General features: G+C 42.1%; 1 protein-coding gene across 2 annotated transcripts in view; it reads right to left on the reverse strand.

The window, feature by feature from the left end:
* Positions 1 to 12,443: 12,443 nt before the first annotated feature.
* Positions 12,444 to 21,847, reverse strand: part of LOC148041375 (amino-terminal region of chorein) — a 91,817-nt gene continuing 82,413 nt past the window's right edge. The window contains exons 15-20 of one of the 2 annotated variants that reach the window (XM_087679120.1): positions 15,950 to 16,110; positions 14,451 to 15,867; positions 14,153 to 14,370; positions 13,662 to 13,922; positions 13,369 to 13,525; positions 12,444 to 13,208 (exon numbers count right to left, since the gene is read on the reverse strand). In XM_087679120.1, the coding sequence (XP_087535246.1) occupies positions 12,907 to 13,208; positions 13,369 to 13,525; positions 13,662 to 13,922; positions 14,153 to 14,370; positions 14,451 to 15,867; positions 15,950 to 16,110 (2,516 nt within the window). In that variant the 3' untranslated portion in view covers positions 12,444 to 12,906. The remainder of the gene's footprint in view (positions 13,209 to 13,368; positions 13,526 to 13,661; positions 13,923 to 14,152; positions 14,371 to 14,450; positions 15,868 to 15,949; positions 16,111 to 21,847) is intronic. The other variant, XM_087679127.1, reaches the window with a different exon arrangement.

Below are 21,847 nucleotides of genomic sequence, written 5' to 3' on the forward strand. Positions count from 1 at the left end.
CACATGGCTGGTTTTTTAATCATAAAATGGTTGTGCACAATCGTCATACACCTTGCATCAAGCATGCCATGTGGTATCTCTTGGAATGCATTGCACTTTTTTGATAAACTTTGACCAACGTTGAGAGGACATGAAACCCAAGCTATAAGTTTAGACAGATGCTTCCGTTGGGAAAAGTTTTGTGAGGCAAATCAAAATCTCCTGGAATGCTGATTTATGAAAGAGTGGAGTTTGTGCGAATATTATATGTGTTAGCAACGCATCTTGGGGCCAATCCTCGAGGTGTAGGAGAGTCGCAGTGGAGCCACGGCAATCAGTCGAGAGGTGCTTCCCTATGTGTGTATTACAAGGCATTATGCCTATATGTTATAGAATCTCCCTCTGAGGAGAAGGGAAGGTGAACGTTGGACTATATATTGGATACAAACACAAAATCGTCATAAGCATTTAGTACAAAGTGAGTTTTAGATGCTCCTAGCCCGCGAGGCCGTGTGGTGGGGTTGTCTGTCATATGCATGAGGTCCGGCTAGTAACATAGCCAGTGCCGGCCCATTTTAGGTCCCATGAGTGGTGCATTTTTTGAGAGCCGCCAACAAGTGGTGGTTCTCGAATCTATGGTTTTTAGGGACCAAATAGTTAGTATAAGTCCTCTGACAAGGACTGTCAAGCCAAAATACAAAAAGCAGAACATGCTGAGAGGGCTAGACGGCAGTTGGAGATTGTAAGATACAATTCTCCTCAAAGGAGCAGCCCGTTACGCATAAGTGGTAGTGGTTCTAGTAACCTAGGTGTTACAAGTAGCTCTTCGAGTGCAAGTGGAAGCCTTGGTACTTCCCTATTTACAATTAATCAACCCACAACAAGTGGGGGTGTAGTGTTGCCTACACAAACTCCTGTTGTCAATCCGATTGTAGCCATGGCACAACCTATCGCAATTCTAGCAGGTACACTAGATTTATCAGTATTAGGAGCACCGTTGCCCATTTTCCATGGGTTAGTAGAAGAAGATGGAGAACTCCACATTAAGGAGTTTCAAACGCTCATGTTCAACTATCGAATCCAAGACGAAGGACATCTAATGATATTCTTCAACATGATGTTAAAAGGAAGAGCAGTAGTATGGTATCACAGTCAAGAAGTCGGAACCATAACTAGCAATGCCCAATTCTTTACAGCTTTCTAGAGTTTGCCCCTGAGAAGGGTGGACAATTATGGTTGCATATTCTCAATGTAACACGCCAAGAGCCAAATGAGAATGTCCAGGCATATGCCAATAAACTAAAGAAAGTTCTTTGCAAACTTAATGCTTATATTCCTATTTCAGCGGCTACACAGTTGTAATATTTCCTACATGGATTGGATTTGAATATCCAGGTGCAGCTGACTAGTGTTGCTTTGGCCGATATTAACACTGCCATTACCCAAGTAGGAGTAGAGTCACGCTTGCAAGCGGAATTTGCCTATGTTACCAACTCCTCCTAGCATGACTATGCCTATGGCTAGTCAGGCGGCCTCACTAAATAGTGGTGGAAACCAAATAATGAATCCTAATGTTGTCCCAATTGGTCAGCGACCGATTCCTAATCAAGTGGTTAGGCCCATGGGGCGACAGACTGATGATCGTGGCTATGAGTTGAGTGCTTCTAATGTCCTTGGTGAAGTTAAGCGCTACACTAATATGATCTCTGAACACTATTGACAAATAGCTGTGGATGTCAATTTTCTTAAGAAGTAACAAAATTTGTAGGGAGTCGACGCCCTGAAGAGGGTGGCCCCTCAAGATTCAACTGTAAGTGATGTGGAGGCCAACATTTTCCTACGAATTGCCTGAATGTCAAATGTGATATTTACGAGAAGTTTGGCCACTTAGCTGCTACCCGTTGGAGTAAGATTAGTTCTCTCCAACAAGGAAGTAAACAACCAGGTCCAGTTAACCATCGCACACAAGGGAATAATCTCCAGCAAGACAATGGACCAAGGCAAATACTGCAAAGAGGAAAGGCTATTGTAGAGGAGTTACCTCATGGCAGTGGAGTCAGCCTTATTCAGGTTGTACGTGTCAATGATGCTGAAACTTCTAATCTACGAGCCGTAACAAGAGGTCAAAAGATTAAAGAGGGTGACAAAGGAATTGTAAAACCTGTCGAGGGAAGCCCTAAGCAAGATGCTAGGGTAAATCGAGTCCTGAATCCAAATATGGAAGGTGGACCGTTAAGACCTGTTTGTAGTAAAGTCGATCCCGAGGAGGATAAAGGATTGCCAAGAAAGAAGGTAAAGGCTAAAAAAGAGGCACCAAAGTTGATTGAAAGACCAAAGGAGAGAACGGTTTGGCGCAAGAAGAGAACTTTGGCTAATTATCACAACTTTGATCTAGCAAGTTCCCTTTGCAAAGTCAAACTAGATGTGAATCTCCTGCAATTGATTAAACTTTCTCCAGGAGTACGTAAGGAATTCAAGAAAATCTTGCATATAGGGTATATAGTAGAACCTTTGGGCATAGCTAGAGTGGGGGAAGATTGGTTTGATCATGCTGAAAAGCATTGCCCTAGGGTTCCAGCATATGTGGATGGAATATTAGTGGAGCACGCTATCGTGGACACTGGATCCTCTGTCAATATCATAAGTTTAGACTTGATGGAGAGGTTAGGTCTAGAGATCCAAAAAAATGGCTCCACACTTCTTAGGATGGCTGATGATAGTCTAAGACAACCAGAAGGTTGCATTACTAAGGTCCAGGTTATAGTTGCAAGCGTGGAATGCTATCTGGACTTTAGGGTGATAAGGTTTGCAGGACGTCCTAGCTATCGAGTCTTGCTAGGCAGGCCATGGATTCTACGAACAGACTGTCAAGTCGATATACCCGCTAGTCGAGTGATTCTAGGTCAAGGTGCCCATCATGTAATAGTGGATACTTACCCTGAGTCTCCTCAGAGTGAGAGAGCTCCCCTATCCTCCACTAAACTTGAAACAGTAGATGATCTATCTGGTAGTGAGACGTCATCAAGCGATGGATCTAAGTAAGGGTCTACTACAGAGGATATTTATCAGATAACCTTGAATGAGCCGATAGAGCATCATGATCGAATAAGAGACGCGAACATTATTGAGCTAGATCTTGGTACTCTAAATGATTTGTGGCCAATTAAATTAGGGTCCATGCTCAGTTTGGAAGAAAGAGAGGATTATGTGTCCTTAATTCGAGAGTTCTGCAATATCTTTACTTGGAGCTATGACGAACTTCAGGGTATTCCTCCCAATCTAGCTGTGCATACTATTCTTGTAAAGCAAGGTACCCGCCCTGTACGTCAGAAAGTAAGGCGTATGCCTTTTGAATTAAGGGACGGGTTGTACGAGGAACTACAAAAGTTGTGGAAAGCGGGTTTGATCTTCCCTATTTAGCATACTAAATGGTGCTCACCAGTTGTGATCAGCAAGAATAAGGATAATCAAATCCGTCCTTGTGTAGATTTCAAAGAGTTAAATAAGCAGACTATTAAAGATTACTACCCGTTGCCGTTTATTGACCAAATTTTGGATCAACTAGCGGATAGGGAAATATATTCATTTATGGACTGCTTTGCAAGGTATAACCAAATGGTGATCCCTGAGCAAGACAATATAAAAACGACGTTAAATACAGTCTTTGATGCCTTTGCATACCATGTGATGGCATTTGGGTTGTGTAATGCACCTGGTTCGTGGCAAAGAACAGCCGACAAGACCTTTGGTGACATCTCCCCAGAGAAGCTGAAAGTATTCATTGACGATTTGGGGGCAGCCGTCGTAAGGGATAGACAGTTGATCATTTTGCGCAAGTGTTTTGAGCGTTACAGATAATTTTGCATAGCTCTTAACCCATGGAAGTGCATCTTCGGAGTCCCTTATGGGCTCTTGTTAGGCAATGTGGTCAATTCTGTAGGGATTGCGGTTGATCCTGAAAAGATCAAGGTCATAATCACCATGAGTCTGCCACGTATTCCAAAGGAAGAGCATAGCTTTCTATCATCAGTAGGGTATTATTGGAGGTTTATCAATGCCTTGGCAGAAAGAACATTGCCGCTGACAAACCTATTGTCCTTTAACTGTCAGTTTACATGGAGTGATGCTTGCAAAGTGTCTTTTGATGATGTGAAGTAGGAGCTTGCCAAAGCACCTGTTTTAAAAACACCAAAAAGGGGCGAAAGGTTCTATATATTTTCAGCAGCAACCATGTATAGTATCAGCTGCTGCTGTTTAGCTCAAATTTGGGAGGAAAAGTAGTACCATCTGATAGCTTTTGCCAGTCGAAAGTTGGGCATATCGGAAATTAACTACACCTATATGGAGAAGTTGTGCCTTGCAATGGTATTTGTGACCAAAAAGTTCAAGCACTACATTCTTTATGAGAGGGTGGTTTTTTATACGAAGGCGGAAGGGCTTCGATTGTTGTTGAATAAGTTACAGCTGCCTAACCGTTTAGCAAAGTGGTTAATCACTTTGCAGGAATTTGATTATGAGATTAAGAGCAAGCCGCCGAAGCTTCAAGGCATTGTAGAGTGTCTTGTGGATTTCGAAGAGCCAAAAGAGATCGTGGTTGAAGGAAGTGACATGGAAACTTTGTTCAAGATTGATACGGCATCTATTCCCTCCTGGTATGCTGCTATAACACACTATCTTTCTACGGGAGAGATTGGAGCTGCTTTATCCAAATCGGAGAAAAAGGAGGTTAAACAGCAAGCATTAAAATTTTCCTTGATTGTAGAAACATTATATCGCCAGGGTGTTGATGATACTTATCGCTGATGTGTGATGCCTGATGAGGTTCCCTTTATTTTGGAAGAGTGCCATGACTCCGCTTGTGAAGGGCACTTTATTGGGCGGTTAATGGCACAGAAGGCTTTAAGAGCTGGATATTGGTGGTCGTCCATCTTCCAAGATTCCTTTGAGTACGTTAAGAGATGTGATACCTGTCAAATACATGATAGCAGAGAAAATAGGAAATGCCCACTTACGCCTATCACGGCTATCCTTTCATTTGAGAAGTGGGGCATTGACTTTGTGGGTCCTATCACCCCATCGTCTACTACTCAGAAGAGGTACATTATAGTAGCAGCTGATTACTTTACAAAGTGGTTAGAAGCACGGACGACGAGACAGGGCAATGCAAAAGAGACTGCCAATTTCCTACTGGAGCAAATTACCTATCGATTTGGTCCGCCAAAGGAAATAGTATCGAACTGTGGAACTCACTTTTTAAATAAAGTGATTAAAAGTCTAACTAAAGCTTAGAAAATCAAGCATAACAAGATGACCCCCTATAATCCGCAAGCAAATGGACAAGTCAAAAGTACCAATAAGCAGCTTGTGGGTATTCTATCCAAGATAGTCTCCGAAAAGAAGTGGGACTAGGATACAAAATTATATGTGGCGGTTTGGGTGTATAATACAACATTTAAACGAGCCACTGGCCACACCCCATTCAAATTAGTTTACGGGGAGGAGTGTGTATTGCCCTTAGAAATTGAGTTGCCAACTATTAGATTCGCAATCAATCATTCTTATAATGAAGATGCCCTATTTGAGCGGTTTACGATTATAGCCCACTTGGACGAGCTCAAATTATAGAGTTTGTTGCACCAGGAGGTAGCTAAATGTCGGATGAAATGGTTGCATGATCTGCAAGCGAAGAAATATACTTTTAAAAGGAGCAGTTAGTTCTATATTATGATGAGCATAGGGAGCTATTTCTAGGAAAGCTGGAACCTCGATGGGATGGCCCTTACAAGATAGTTCGGATAGGTAAAAATAAGTCCACAGTTCTATTATCTGATCTACAAAGGGTGGAATTTAAGAATAAGGTTAATCTTAATAAGATTAAAACTTATTATTTCTAAGTATGTTAACGCGAAAAAATGCATTGCAGGTCCATGTTGGGGCTGATTGGAGACCTGCACGAGCGCTTAAATTGGTTGATGGGGCGGTTAGTTCCTTATTTGGAGCACCCATATCTCGAGCAAAGATATCATCAGGGGAGGCTTATCTGGTGGAGCAAGGGATATAAAGTGATTGAGCACGAAGACGGTACCTTTGTGTGGGAAATTAAAGTTTTCTTGAAAAATCTTGACAAGCATCCCTGTTGAGTTTAATGAAGAAGGTGCGATGGAGCCGTCGGTTCATCCTCTAAATATGTTGAACTTTGACTATCATAATTACGAATAGAGGAGTTCTTGATGGCTGGCTGTGTAAACCCATTATGGACGTATACATTATACTTTGATGGAGCATCCCGGGGCCCTAATAGAAAAGGAAGTGTTGGAGTAGTTATTCGAGATCCCCGACGTAGAGTTACAATGAAATTAGCTGCTTGTTTCGGGGTAGGATTTACTAACAACATGGCCGAGTATAAAGCCTTGATTATGGGACTGAATATTGCCAAGAAAGGTGGCATCAGGCGCTTGTTAATAAAAGGGGATTCCCAGCTGATCCTAAATCAACTCAATGGGACATATACAATCTGGAATCCTCTCCTTCGTATGTATCATCGAACTGCTATAACCCTGCTTGATGAATTTGAGAGCATATCTCTTTAGCTGATTCCACGTTATTCGAATCAATTTGCGGATTCCTTAGCTAATTTTGCTTATGAAGAGGACCTCTTTTTCAACCGTGGTCCTAGTTTGGATATTGCTATTGATAATGAGACAGGACCTGGTCGCTTGTGGGGAATGTTATCAGAGCACGTGTTATATGGTAGGCAGGATGGTTGATATGGGTGATGCAAAGAGTAGCCAAGACCCATCTACCGCTATTATCTTGAACCCATAGGTTGATCCGACGACATGTTATGTGTACGCCTCTTGTTATATATGCAGGAGGTATGGGCCATAATTTGAGGCATTTAGCTTAGGGTTGCGAGCCCTATTTTTCCCCTTGGAGCGAATTTGAGTTTATCTGCCGTCTTCCAAGGAGGGATCTCTATGAGCTATTTGTTTGTTTCATTAGGCCAAGAGGGCCAGTAGCTTTAAGTAGTTAATGTCGGATTTCTTTAGGCCAAAAGGGCTAGTTGTTTTCAAGTTTTAATAATCTATCTCTTTAGGCCAAGAGGGCCAGTTAGTTTGCATTGAAATGTGCTATTTCTTTATGCGAAGAGGGCCCTATCTCTGTTTGGTGCAGGTACGTTTAATGCTTTGTTATTTTAGTGATTGCACCATACAGATTGACGAAGTCATTAGAGGGAGCCTTTGCTGTGAAGAAGCTTCTTGTGGCCATTCCAGGTGGTTTCGTCCCCTTTTCTAGTTTTTTTCATTAAGCAATTAATGATATATGTGCGAGTGAGGATTACTTTCTTTTGTTTGTTGGGGACCGGCAATCAAGACATGAAGTCCCAAGTTTAGGTTAGGTATGTCTGGGGGAGGTCTGAGTAGTCATTGCCTTCTGCAAGGCATTGTCAGGCATTGAAAGACCTGTTTTAGAAGGCAGTTCTAGTGACCATGTTTTGCTGACCTGCTAGGGGGCCGTTCTTGGAGTTTTTGTTAGTTGTGAGGCAGTTAGAGAAGCCTACTAAAATAATGATGGAAAGAGACAAAACCCTAAAGATCTGAAAGACAACATATGAATATACACATGTGTGTAAAAAGGGGTTCTAACCCCTATAACAATAGAAAAGGAAGGAAAGAAAAATCCTTGAGCTATTGTTACCTATTTTTCATGAATTATAAATAGAAAAAATAGCAAAAATAAAAAAATTAGAATTTTCGCGCTCAAAAAATATGAAAAAATAAGATTTATGTGCGTGAATTTTTGGAGAGGTTAAAGCATGAGGTTAAGCCTCCGTTTGGCCTCGTTCTTTGTGTTATATTACGTTTTTATTATTTTTTTACATACAAAAATGACACAAAACAACCATTTACACCTATGCACCGCAGCAATGCCTAAACGGTAAGGGGCAATGAAGTTTGTGCGACGATCTAATTGCTGAAAAGATACAAATTCTGATTTTCCTTTTTGTACATACCATTTAGAGATCGTTCCATAATTAAATATAGGCGACTAGTAGCACGGAAGTTCTGGTGCTAGTCCCTAAAGCAGCGCAGCACGTAACGCTTAGTTAAAATTCATGAAAGGGTTGTTTTTCGCACCTCACATGGCTGGTTTTTTAATCATAAAATGGTTGTGCACAATCGTCATACACCTTGCATCAAGCATGCCACATGCTATCTCCTGGAATGCATTACACCTGTTTGATGAACTTTGACCAACGCTGAGAGGATAGGAAACCCAAGCTGTAAGTTTAGACGGGTACTTCCATTAGGGAAAGTTTTATGAGGCAAATCAAAATCTCCTGGAATGCTGAATTATGAAAGAGTGGAGTTTGTACGAATGTTATATGTGTTAGTGGCGCATCTTGGGGCCAATCCCTGAGGTGTAGGAGAGTCGCAGTGGAGCCGCTTTATGGGATCTCCCTCTGAGGAGAAGGGAATGTAAATGTTGGACTACATATTAGATACAAACGCAAAATCGTCATAAGCATTTAGTGCAAAGTGAGTTTTAGACGCTCCTGGCCCGCGAGGCCATGTGGTGGGGTTGTCTATCGTATGTAAGAGGTCCGACTAGTACCATAGTCAATGCCGGCCCATTTTAGGTCCCATCATTTTGATCCTACGGGTGTAGTGAGCTTACCTTGATGCTCGAATGAGTGGCCTCCTCCTTTAAGCACTCCAATAGCTCCACGATCCTAGATGCAAGCTCAAACAACCTCAAGCCTTGCCGCTTAAGCTCCATCCTCCATAGCCATGCATGAGACAAGAGAAGAGAAGAGAAGAGAATGAGAGAGGAGAAGATGGAGAGCTTCTCCTCCCCATTCCCTCACCCTCACACTCTCACACTCCCTCTCTCAACACAAGCATACAAGCAAGAAGGAGAGAAGAGAAGAGAAGAAGAAGAAGCCAGTTTAGCCACATACAAAGAATGAGCTTCTCATTCACTTTTTGAGTTTATATACAAGTCCTAAATCCCTTGGGTACCTATCCACCACCTTTTTACATGATCGGGCATCTTGCCAAGGTCCTCTTTCCCTATTCATTTCTAGTTGTCTTATCCCTTACCCTATGCTCATCTAGATTTTACAATTTGCACAAGACGGAGCCTGACGCTCTTTTACAAAATTTTCGTGACGCCTTTTCATTTTAAAATGCGCATTTACCTTAGACTTGATCTTTTGCGCTTTTGGCCTTTCCTCTCTTATTTGTTTGTTGGGATGCCTTTTTTTGCATTATTTCATATTTTGAATTTTCTTTTTCTATCTCGTATCAAGGTTAACATTACCCCCTCCTAGTCGAGTGCCAGTCCCATGGCACTTACGGGTCTTTGTTGATGAGGGCTCGGAGATTTGAAGGGTGGTTGTGTGAGTTGATGATGGGGCCTTGTGGGGATTGGTCATACGAGAGAAGCTTGGTTATTCATTGTGATGGTTAAGGCTGAGTGAAGTGGATGGCAGGGCCTCTGATATCGTTGGTTGGGAGCATTCAAATGTATCTGCAAAAAAAGAAGAAAAGTGCACTGTAAGGGAGGGGTGTCTACCTTACCGTGTAGTGCATTGTGCTCATGCTAGTGAAACTGGGAGTTGGATCAAGCCTATTATTGTCCCACACTTAAGTTAAACTTGATGCAAGCAAAAGAACAATTCAATAAATTCATGCTACAACTGTGTGACTAGTTTGCCTTGCTCTCAAGATCAGCCAACCATCAATAATAAGAAAACTAAGTTGTAACTAAGTCATGGATGCAAAGGTTGATTATATTAGATATGAAACTCAAATATCTTGGATATCCCTTAGGCTTGAGATTAATCATGAAATAGAAATGTGAATGGTTCCAACATAAAAAAGAACATTAATTCACATGCTATAAAGGTATGGAAATATTCCTCTTAGCTTCACAAGGAAATTGATAACTATCAAGTCTACTTATACTCCAATTAAGACCATAGTAGTCTTAGGCCTCTCTTTTAGTAAGTGTGCATGTGCTAAGGTAGGGAGATTGTTTAAAAAGATCCTCTAGTGCATCTAAGATGAGATAAAGTTGCATGTAATATCGTGGGATCAAGTTCTCTTGCCTAAATCATGACAAATAATTGGGCATTAATAGCCTAAAGGACAAAGCTAATAGGTCACCACGCTGATCTGAGAGATGCAATGCTAAATATGGCTATAAAGGTTTTTGGGAAACCAAAGAGCGCTCACAAAAATGTCAAAGGATTGCCATGCAAGAAATGGTTTGATGATGAATATAAGGCTGCACTTAGAAAGATGAAAATCCTCCCTAAGGGACAAGAACAAAGTGAGACGAAAAAACGATATAATGCTCTCACGCGTAAAAAGTGATGACAATATGTAATGGCCAAAGAAAATGAAGATGCCAGGGAGTTTGAGAAATGTCCAAGGCAAGCATGGAGAAAATTGCAAACCAAACAATCAAATGTTATGGGGGATTTTACAGATGATGACATACTATCGTATGTTACAAAACTTTACATGCATAAAGGGGTACAGCCTATCAAATGTGATATACATACGCATCCATTTAGTACTCTGTTCACTTTAGAAACATTGGAGGCAGCTCTCAACAAGATGGCTATCGGCTTGAGGAAGTAACCTTGTATTGTTGTTTTGTGGATTTTAAGAAGGCTTTTGACACCGTACCAAGGATTGGCTTATGGCAACGAATACAAGAATTAGGGGTCCCAAATGATCTATGCATAGGAATTTACAAGATATATCAAAGAGTGTTGGGTCGCCTTAAGAGGTCGCAACAGGCTGTCACAAGTATTTGAGAGTAATATGAGAGTCAAATAAGGTTGCCCGCTCTCCCCTACATTATTTGATAAGCTAGAGGAAATACTTCTCACGGCTATGAATAAAGAGAAAGCCAAAAGCCCACATATTGGTATGTTTACCATCTTGCTCCTACTTTATGCAAATAGTGTGGTCCTCTTTACATATAAACGGGAACATATGCAACAGTTTATGGGGATTTTTAAACAGTTTTATCAAGATAGTGGTTTGACGATGAATGTATCAAAAACAAAGCTAATGGTTGTGTGCACCAAGCAATCAAAGACCCCACCAAAAGTACATTATGTGGAACAATCTATAGAGGTAGTATCTACTTTCAAATACTTAGGGATTGAGATATTTGCAGACCACAGATTACATACATGTGTGAAGCGGTAATTAGCGATAGAAAAAAGCAAGTATTATCACTTTAAAAACGACAACCATACAAATACTAAATGCTGAAAAATACGTTGTATGATTTTTTATGCATATATTCTACAGACGGTATTATATGGAGTGAAAGTGTGGAAATAGCATCTTTTTATCTACATGGAACGACATTGAGAAACTGCAAAATCCTTTTATTCATAAACATTTGGGCATCAAAAGCACCACACCATATGTATTTATGCTTTTGAAAATTGGTCGTCAACCAATTGAAATACATGCTATAATTCGAGTACTAATATATGCCACTCAATTGCGTCAAAGGGATGACAGTTCGCTCCCCAAACGGGCATGAAATGCTAGCACATGCCTACAGAAAACGTGAAAAAGTAAAGTGATTTCAACAAGATGGATGCTGGATATGCAAAAATGGTTTAAAGGGTGAAAAGTGAATAGATCCAAATATGGCATCCGAAGATATATGCATGGACACATTTCAATCAGACCTCTTACGAGCGTATCAAGCAAAACATCAAAGCAAGGAAACAAATGGCAAACTTGCTTATTACAGTATGCATATCTATCCTTCATGTTGGGAATCCTACATGCAGACAGAGGCACACATACAACCATACATAGCCAACCCGCTCTTAGTGGTATTTAGACAGAGTATTGCACGATTTCAAACTCGATCACACACTTTATTGATCAAGACAGGTGCATAGAGTGAACAGGCAAGAGAGACGAGGTTATGCAAGTTGTGTGGACTATAGAGTGTAGAATCAGAGGACATGATTATGACATGCCCAACATATGCACACATACAAGTTGACTTTGATATCCCTTTACAAGGGCCGCTTCACCAGTTTCTAACCACTACTCCCATATCGAAGTTAGAGACTCTCATCACCCACATGTTACGCTTTCGAGAGAACCATGCTGCATAGATAATTCTTTCACCGTAGCTACCCTTTCCTACCATGGAAAAGAAGAATCACTATATATCTAGAAAGGTCCCATGGATCATAATTTAGCCTTTCGTGGACGATAATAAACTACTCTACTCTCAACCCACCCATTCCAATTGAATGGAAGCCTTTTACTACTTTAGGCATGTTTCTTGTAGCTTTACTTACTTTCTAAATCATGAAGATGTTTTCACATTATTAGAAAAAGCCAAGCATAAGGAGAACTCCGTGAAAGTATAAGTTGGCCAACGTTGTGTGACTATATAATATCCTAGTAGCCATCATGTTCTTTTTAATCACTTTTATACTTCATGGGATAATTTCGACCGGGCTCATTAAGTTTTGTTTGAGAGTGTTGGAAACTCAATATTCTGTACATCTCGTCATCTTAAGTGATCCAATGTTACTTTCAATTTGGATGGCATGACTTTCCCTTTGCAAACTTTTCAAGTTTTTTTACATGATCCACTTGCAAGCTGATTGGATAGGGTAAAAGGGGCTAATAGAGTGTCATCTAAATTGGCCCCTTTGCCCTACGACTAATCGATTCAATTGAACTCGTATTAAATTGATGCTGAATGTTTCGATAAACTTTACCTTGCAAACCAGACTTTCTTTTGGCAAAATTTGTAATTATGTGGACAATCTGGGCCTAAAGAGTAGAAATGCTCAATGCGTAAAGAATTATATGGACTTTCTTTTGGCTGCAAGGTTTTACACGACATCACGTTGACATACTAGATTGATTTTCGCATATTATCCAGTAAAGCTTGCATTGCCTCAAGCTGCTGTTGTAATGATGTCAACTCGCGTGGCGTTGCATCCTCCTCGCAGTTTCCGGCTTCTGAGAATCGTTTACTTAATCCAGCACAAAGATCCTTCGAGTTGAGCACAGCTTGCTCCAGCTTCAACACATCCGAGTCCAGGTTAGACTTCTCAGGCCAGTTTCCACTGCGAGGTCGCATAGGAGCAACACTACCAATGCTACTTCGCCGTCCTGGCTTCTCGCCAGTGATTAGCCTTTCCAAGCTCCCACTTCCTGACATCAGAAGTAACAGAACAACATTGAGAAGACAGAAACTTCAAGTTTAATCCATATATATGCTCTAACAGGTGGAGGACCATGTGGGAAATGACTGGCCATTTATGCTATTTTCTCATATATTTGATGTCAGCTTCCTTAAACTTCTTTATCTTACCAAGGCTACTAAGCTGCTCAATTGCAGCATGCCCAATTGAACCCTGTAGTTGAAGCAGCTGCATCAAACCAGCTGCTACCCTACTAGCTGCTTCTAGCTCTACCTTGACAGTCTCTATCAGGTACTCCACTTCCGCCTTTGTAGCCTCAACTTCAACCTGTGGGCAGTGAAGACAACTACTAACTACTAAGAAAACTTGAGCCTTGAAATTCCAGCATCACAATTTAGAAGCAAGATTACATCTTAGCTGCTCCACCTGTTCATGACAAGCGGCATGCAGGCTATCAACTTACCGGCTTCTTCATTCCAGCTCTCATGCTATCGATGGCCCATTGGCCCATGTGCATGTCTGTATCTGCTTCACTTTCTCGCAGACAAAATACAACCTCGATATTTAAACCATCATGACCAGGTTTACGATCTTCTAAGATCATCATTTCCGAAAGCTCTCTTCTGTCTCCACTACCATTACTCCAAGTTATTGCCTTGAAGGACTCTGCCAGTATGCTGGCAGGAGACTCAGGCTTGATGATTTCGAGTCCCTCAATAGCCACCTACACAAATATTGATAAATAAGCATAAGTCTGAAGGATAACAAGAGTGGGCAATCTCTACATTCTAAATGAGTAAGAACAAGACTAACTGCAGAATTTACACAAGTTGATGATTCCAGTTCCTAACATTTTAAACACATACAATGAAAAATCAGGCAAGAGTGCAAGTGGCTCTCTCTACATTAATTCACTGAAACCAGACCGGCAAGGTCTGCAAAGCAATGACTTACAGAAATTCTTTGAACAGTGTTGCTAATGTCCTTCATGCCAGTTGGAACACCATGAGCAGTAACACACAAACACCGAAAGGAGGAGTGCCAACATCTCTCTCTTTGGATCTCCCTAGAGTCTGATTCACTATCAAGACCTTGGAGTGCAAATATCCAATCTCGTAACTGTATGTTAATCTCAATTTCATCTGGACTGCCAAGTTGCCACTTCTCATCTGCTAAGAATTATAAAAACTGAGCCGAAATCATTTGACTATACTCTGCAGTAACGTACCTTTAAATTATTGTAAATGTATACCTGGTGCCACATCGCTAACCATTTGTGCCGCTGGCTTCAAAAGTCTTGCAAAGGGCCCGCTTGAGAGATCCTTTAAAACTCTTTTTAATCCTTGTCCAGGTCCACCATCAGGCCCCAATATGCCAAAGCGATGCAGTAGTACTTCACTGAACGCTATGCCACCACCTAAGCGTATACCACATATCTTGGCAACAACACTAAGGCTGTGACATTCTGCATCTTCAGGTCGGTATGGTATCACATTCACAACATTAATGTCAAGAAAGTAGATCTCATTAGGTGATGTGCATGGGTGATCTACAGTAGTACGTCTTTCAGGATTCTTATTGCAGGTCCAAAAGACTGGTCTCATAGGAAAAACTTGCTTTGACTGTGTTTGCCACTCAGGGATGTTTTCAAAATCAGATGACCAGGTTGCATCATTATCTGTGGCACAGAGACTAGAACTTACATAAACTTGATCCGTCTCGACACACTCCACCAGAGCATCTTGCCAGTGAAGTCTTGATGATACAGCAATAGCACCACCCAGAGTTCGGTGACTCACTTTCAAGTTGATCTTATTCCCAGAAATTTGGACCAAAGGTGGGCGCTGCGAATCCTGTTTTCCTGATAAGGACTCTAAGAACCGCAGTTCAAGCAGACCTAGACCTAGGTTAACTGCAGAATCACTTGGAGCAAGCTCCAAAATACTTCCAAAGGATCCTAATTTTTTCATAGATGATGCTTGCAAAACCTTCTGTGATTTCTTCCTCTTTGCTGCTTTTGTTACTTTCAGAAGCGATTCATATACCATTCCCAAATGTTCATACATCCGCAGTACAAAAAACAGTTGCTCCACAGAGGTATCTGATGTTAGCTTCATGCAGTGAAAACCAAAGCGAACAATTCCACGAGGAGGTGGCACAGTGACCAAAGGATCACCATCTCCTGTTACCATTGCAGCTTCAAAGCGTAACTCTGCTATTCCAATGCATCTCCAAAACCCAGAAGGCCCGTTTGATTCAGTTTGAGTTTGTGAAACATCGTTATGGCTACCTTTTTCAAGAGCAACGCTCAAATTCATTGCTCGCATTACCCACCTTCTTTGGCTTGCATCGATAGGCTGCCCTTGCCACAACATAAAACATGCTGGATCTTTTTCTAAGTCAAGAATTTTGAATGTCAGGGAGGGAGATTGAACAAATATTAAGTCTTCAGCATGTAACCTTATCCCTGTAAACTCTGAAGTGACAAAATTTTCCTGAAGCTCCATATTATCTTTCGGAACTTCTACAGGGAGCATCAGGTCTAACTCTTTCAGAGTAAGATACATCGAATCCACAGAAGTAGTTGGGATAACAACACCTCGGTCCACGACCACCCCATCTACTAAGAATGATGCAATACGCAAGCATGACTCTTCTTGTAGGTTGACCTATACATTTAACAACAAGCACAACTCATTAGTCTATGTATGCCTTATGAGAAGATCGTTTCTTCTGTCACAAGTCTTTTACCTTGAAAGGTTGGCACTGAACAACTGTTTGTGATGCCAAATTTGGTGGAGCAGGTGAGGGTATAGTTTGGATTGAGTACATACACAGTAAAGGTGCTTTAAACGATGATGAAGCCTGTTCATCTATCAATGGGTATATCCTTGGCCATAACTTCTCACTAGCTGTGAAACTTGGCCATACCAAAATCTCATATTAATATGATGTGCCTCCCTCCCCCCCCCCCCCCCTCTCTCTCTCTCTCTCTCTCTCTCTCTCTCTCTCTCAAAGACACGCACAAGCATGTACACACTCTAGAGAAACCATTAGTAATGATGACAACACCCATGACCCACAAAAAGCCTCCAAAGCCACATAAGATAATCAGAGTAGAGCTAGGTGCAGCACCCCTTGTGACAGAGGCTCTCTTTCAAGTGGGGACATTCCTCCATCAATTATGAGACCTCCCACACCAAAGATACTCTCGCCTAACACTCATGTCTTCCAAACAGTTGGCAGCCAAATGGGACACATGGTGCTGGTATACCCAAATGCGCACCTGGATGAGCTAACATGAGGTCAGGATTGAGGCTCTACCACCTTTTGATCTTAGTCTAGATTGTCCCAACCTCTTATCTCGGGTAAGTTACTCATGAATATATGTGTGCATCACATGGATTCAAAATAAGGTATTTTTAAAATACAATTTTTTATATACAAAAGGATGTAATATAAGGGGGTTATTTATAGATTGAATAGAAAAGGGGGTTATTTATAGATTGAATAGAAAAGGGTTATGTTTTACTCTGGAAAAATTCACAGATAAGGATATTTATAAATAGCGCTTGAACGCACATAATGTAGAGGATATACATATAGTAACTTCCCCGAGCCTCTTATTCAGCCATCCAAAGCTGAACTGAGTGATCAAAATGGATATTGTGCAACTGGACACAGACCACCTGGGTGAATCCAATACAACTACTTGACCAGAAGATGATACATTCTCACACACACTTTCAGCATTCATCTGATGGAAGCTTCCTGTATGGATGCCCCCTTGTCACACAGCCTCGGATGTGCCATAAGCCAAATCCATACATCTTCACAACAATTGAAGATAGAGACAGGGAAATTTGAGGCATGCCGCTAGAGGAATGTATGTGTCAGCTATGTGGAGTGAAGGTTGAGCCTAAAGAATACTACATATGCTGATGCAGTGTATTATGAGATCAGGGGGAGCTACCACTACCTCTTTAGGGATCATGGAGTTTGAGGATCAAAGATGTTTGGGGTAGTTTCTATCAAAGCTTCAGCAACATAGGGAGGCCATTATGACAGATTGATAGGCAGCCCCATTGGCCTGATCCAGACGGAGAGTTGTGACCAACTTCTTTTCTAGGAGGAATACCAGTACCAGTACCAGCACTCCCCAATCCCTCACATGAGACTGCTCCGCTAGCTCAGGACAGATCACCACTGCAAGGAGCAACTTTAGAGCAAGGCCTGGCCCTAGGTAGAGCGAGACACCCCGGACCCCTTGGGAGATAGCCCCACCGCCCTTACCATTAACAAATCCAAGCCATCATGACCCACCAGAGTAGGCGCTACCACCTAGCACCACCCATTCCTACTTTCAACACCACCCATCTCTATGCTTCACCATGTAACTAAGCACTCTTGGAGGCCCACCATACTAGCACTGCCCTTTAGCAACCTCCCCTGCCATCCATCCACTCTCCACTCTCCACCTACCCCGCCCCCCCCCCCCCCCCCCCCCCCCGCAAAAAAAGAAAAAAAAAAACCAAAAAACCTAGTTGTCCCCTGGCAGCACCACCCAGCACAATATCACAACTAACACCAGCCAGAAGTTTCACCACCACACTCCGCCAACCCTACACTCCTTCCTTGCCTGCTTCCCCCCTCCCTAGGGGAGGCCCACCAGTTGCTTTGTCCACCCAGGCAGCCGCCCACCATCTTTCTACCCTATCCCATCCCAAAAGCTCCCTTTTGTCCACATGGACAGGCATCTTCCGCAGTGGCTGCCTTCCATCGATTCCTCGCCAACCTTCTTCCACTTCTTCAATCTTCCCTTCCTCATAGGCATCGGATTTGGCCCCAGCCAGTTCCCAGCCACCACCAAGTGGGACTCTAGTGCAGCCCTTTGCACACTCTTGGCCAATGTTTTCCTGCCTATCCATTTCACTCCATACACAAAGCTTGCCCTTACGGCCAAAGTGACGACCCTTGCGGCATCCTTTTTGCCCTACCCATTGGTTGGAGATTGCCATTCCTTGCCCCAACTAAAAGACCCATTTAGGCACCTCTTAGTAGCACAACAACTAAGGTTACTCGAGTGGTACCCCTAGAGAAGGGGTGCTTCAGGATATAGTTCAGTTCTTTGGAGTAGACAGAGGCAAGACTTGTCACCAACCCACTTGATGTTAGGTCATCAATAGCTTATTTTGATAGGTGGGTCGAAAGCAAGGACTATTCACCTCTTGGAGATGGTGTCGCCATCACCATATCATGCCGTGGCCTTGACGAGTACTTCGCCCCTACTTGGCTAAGATCAGTGGCAATACAATCTCAAAGGGTCCCCCTCAATATCTATCAACTAGGGTCATTGTCCCTGGTGGTTCTATCCATACCCTTCCTTGGACAATCAGGATTCCTTCCATTCACAGAGGATTCTTACAACAGCCAGTCTCCTACTTCAGCCTCTTCAGCATTGTGAAGCTAAAAATTGCATTACAAACATCATTGTATTGCATTAGATCACCCATGCTCTGAGAGAGGGTGTTAGTAGGATTGCTAGCTCATGTGTGAGTCTGTTCATACTTGATAGGTTGGGCACATTTGTATGGTTTTAGACATTTTATAGTGGTCATTTTGTGTGTGATAATGACTCGTTACAATCCATACAACAAAGAACCACTAGAGTAAAACCATGGATACCCAAGCAGTAGGTGATCAAGCCACCACCAAGGAGCCTTGGAGACAACTTATGCTGATGTCGATCATACCATCCTTTGAAAATAGAGAAGAACCATAGCATGTCTTTATGTCTATCATCAATGTCTCGTAGTAGCATACAAGAACAACCTGTCAAAAATGCCTTTAAACATATGTGACCATGGATTCCCTGCCTTTAGCCAAACTGCCAAAGTGTCCCCTTACATGAGCACCAAACTAGGAGCCAATTCCACTCTCTATAAAATAACAGCTCATCATGAACCTGGATATCAATCCAAGCTCCACGATTTGAACTTGCTAGACTTCAATCGAACAGACTTTGGCCGATGTGTCACAGATATCCCTCTAGAACCTAGGCACATGTATACCTATATAGATGAAGCTGGACTACCCCATCTCACCACCCTCTCACACTCTCTTTCTGGCACTAGAGAGTCATGAGGAATGACCGCATCATCACCTGGACTAGAAAGCAACGAAGGAAAGGGTATTCAAGCCCTTCCCTTGATCTAAAGAAGCAAATCCCTTCCGTGCCTTGGACTACTCCTTGAACAAAGGATCAAAGTCGAAGTTTGAGGAAGAGGATGATGCGACAAAGTCATCCCCATCCTCCTTCTTCGCCTTCTTCCTCCATGAGGTTGCTAACTCCTTGTAGTCCTTCTACAAAAAGTGTTCCTTCTTACCACAGTGATAACACTGGGTCTTCGACTTCTTCTTCGTGTCACCCCTCTCTGAACCTGTAAATGCCTCACTAGAACCTCCATAGTGAGATAGAAGCTACCCCTGTAAATGCAAAGATGGCTCATGCTCAAGTAGCATCGAGGACATATGTGTAAAGCTCGCAAGGATAGATAATGTCTGCACCCTCAAAGCATTCACCACTCCATCAAACTTTGGGGGAAGCTTGTAGAGTACTGTTCCCATGAGATATGCCTCTGGAAGGGAAGACTGCATGTGTCAAAGCTAGTCATGTACCTATATAACACGGAGCAAAAAAGATTGAATGGTATCCTTCAGCTCAAACTTCATCTACTGAAGCTGTCCATAAAGGGTCACTACACGCATGGTGGAAGGTGCCCCATACAATATCTAAAGCTTCGACTGAACCTCAGGAGAAGTCCTACACAAGGTAACCACTGGTAGAACTTTAGAAATATACCAAAGCAATGCAGAATACGCACAAGCATCATCCAAATCCCATGTAAGCACAACTTCCTCATAGTTGTCCTCATCAAAATCATCGGGAAGAGAAAAAGGACGTTGAGGCTGAGAAATAGCTCCACTAACAATGTATCAAATCTGCTTTTGCACGAACCAGGCTTTCATCACACAACTCAATGTAAGATAGTCAAGTCCATGTTACTTTTTATCTGTAGAAGTGCACGGAGGAGCCATATGGAGAGGAAGAAGAGAAGATAGAGAAGAGAAGGTGGAGAGAGAGAAATAGCACAAACTACAGAAAAATAGAGTATGTCACAAGCTGATCACAAGAAATCAGTCTAAAGGATGTCGCCCTCCACAAGACCAAGATCAAATCCGAAAACGCAGAGATGCTGAGCAAAAACTAGTAGTCAACAACAGTGCAAGGACCAACAGGGGGTAGAATGGCAGTGCAGCCTAAAAACACAAATCCAGGAGGAGTGTACAAATGTTGTCGCGGCATTAAATGTTGTTGCGGCACTAAATGTAGAAAAGGCAGGTATAACTAGCAGCAAACAAGTCGAGTTGCAACAACAAATTGGTGCCTAATCAATAAGGAGGAGGACCTGTAATCAGTAGAGAAGTGTGCACCAGTAGCCTAGATCCTGCAATTTGATACCATGTCAGAAGTGGTGCAGCAATGGAAGCATAGATAAGTTCTCAAATAAACTACTGAATATAAGATAGAAAAGAAAGAAAACAGAAGAACACTACAAAGGAAGAGAACTCAAAGATGTGCTCGGGAAATGAAATCCATATACCAAACACAAGACAGTCGCGTAGTACAAGAGGTGAGTCACTAGCTGCATGGGCATTAGCACCAGTCCTCTCTCCAACAAGAAGTCCACCTACTGAATGATGATGATTATATATAAGGAGGAAGAGGAGGAGCCCAATAAATAGGCCATAACCAGCAACTGGTCGGTCAGCATTAAATGCTGGCCAACCGGCATAAAATGCCAAAAGCCACATGAAATGACCACTATAAAATGCCTAAAAACCATACAAATACGCCCAACTTATCAGGCATGCACAAACTCACACATGCTAACAATCCTCCTAACAAGGTGGAGTATCTAAAGTTGGCAAAGCATCAACCATTTGACACCTCTAAAGAGTCATAAGACTACCAAAACTCATGTGCCCATATCAAGCATGCCAAAGCTCCACATTTTACATAGTGGGAGTAAGTGTGCTAACTGTCAAAGCATGATGAGATTTCTTCTCATAATTATCAAGCAAAAAAGGACCTTTGTAAGAAGTTCCTAATAAGTAGAGAGCATAATCAAGCTCTCTATCTCTAACAATGCATTTGTTATATTCAAAGATGACTTGAAGCTTTGTTTATTGAAGACTGAAACTAAAAGAAGGTTTTTAGTGATCGCACAAACAAAACATCCATAAGCTGAAAATCTGACCCATATGTAGCAATGATTAAACTGTACCAACGCCACATACATCATAGCTAAAGCTGTTCACACAAGAACTTCTCTTTCCTACAAGGGTTGATTGCATGGATGTAAACAAACACTTTCATGAAGTGATGTGCCTAGATGCCCCACTATCAAAATACCATGTATGCTGTGTTTTCAGCAGCATTAAATGCTGAATCAGCCATAGACATGTCATAGCTACAAGCCAGGAATGCATAGTCCTCAACCAAGTTGGCTATAGCATCACCATCCAAAGACTGAGCGGTTGATGTTTCATGGACAGCCAAGCCAGAGTACCTTTTGCTAATCTCTT

Source organism: Lygodium microphyllum, chromosome 1, assembly GCF_053477565.2.
Source record: "Lygodium microphyllum isolate KBCC chromosome 1, Lygodium_microphyllum_v1.1.10, whole genome shotgun sequence".
Classification (NCBI taxonomy): Eukaryota; Viridiplantae; Streptophyta; class Polypodiopsida; order Schizaeales; family Lygodiaceae; genus Lygodium; species Lygodium microphyllum.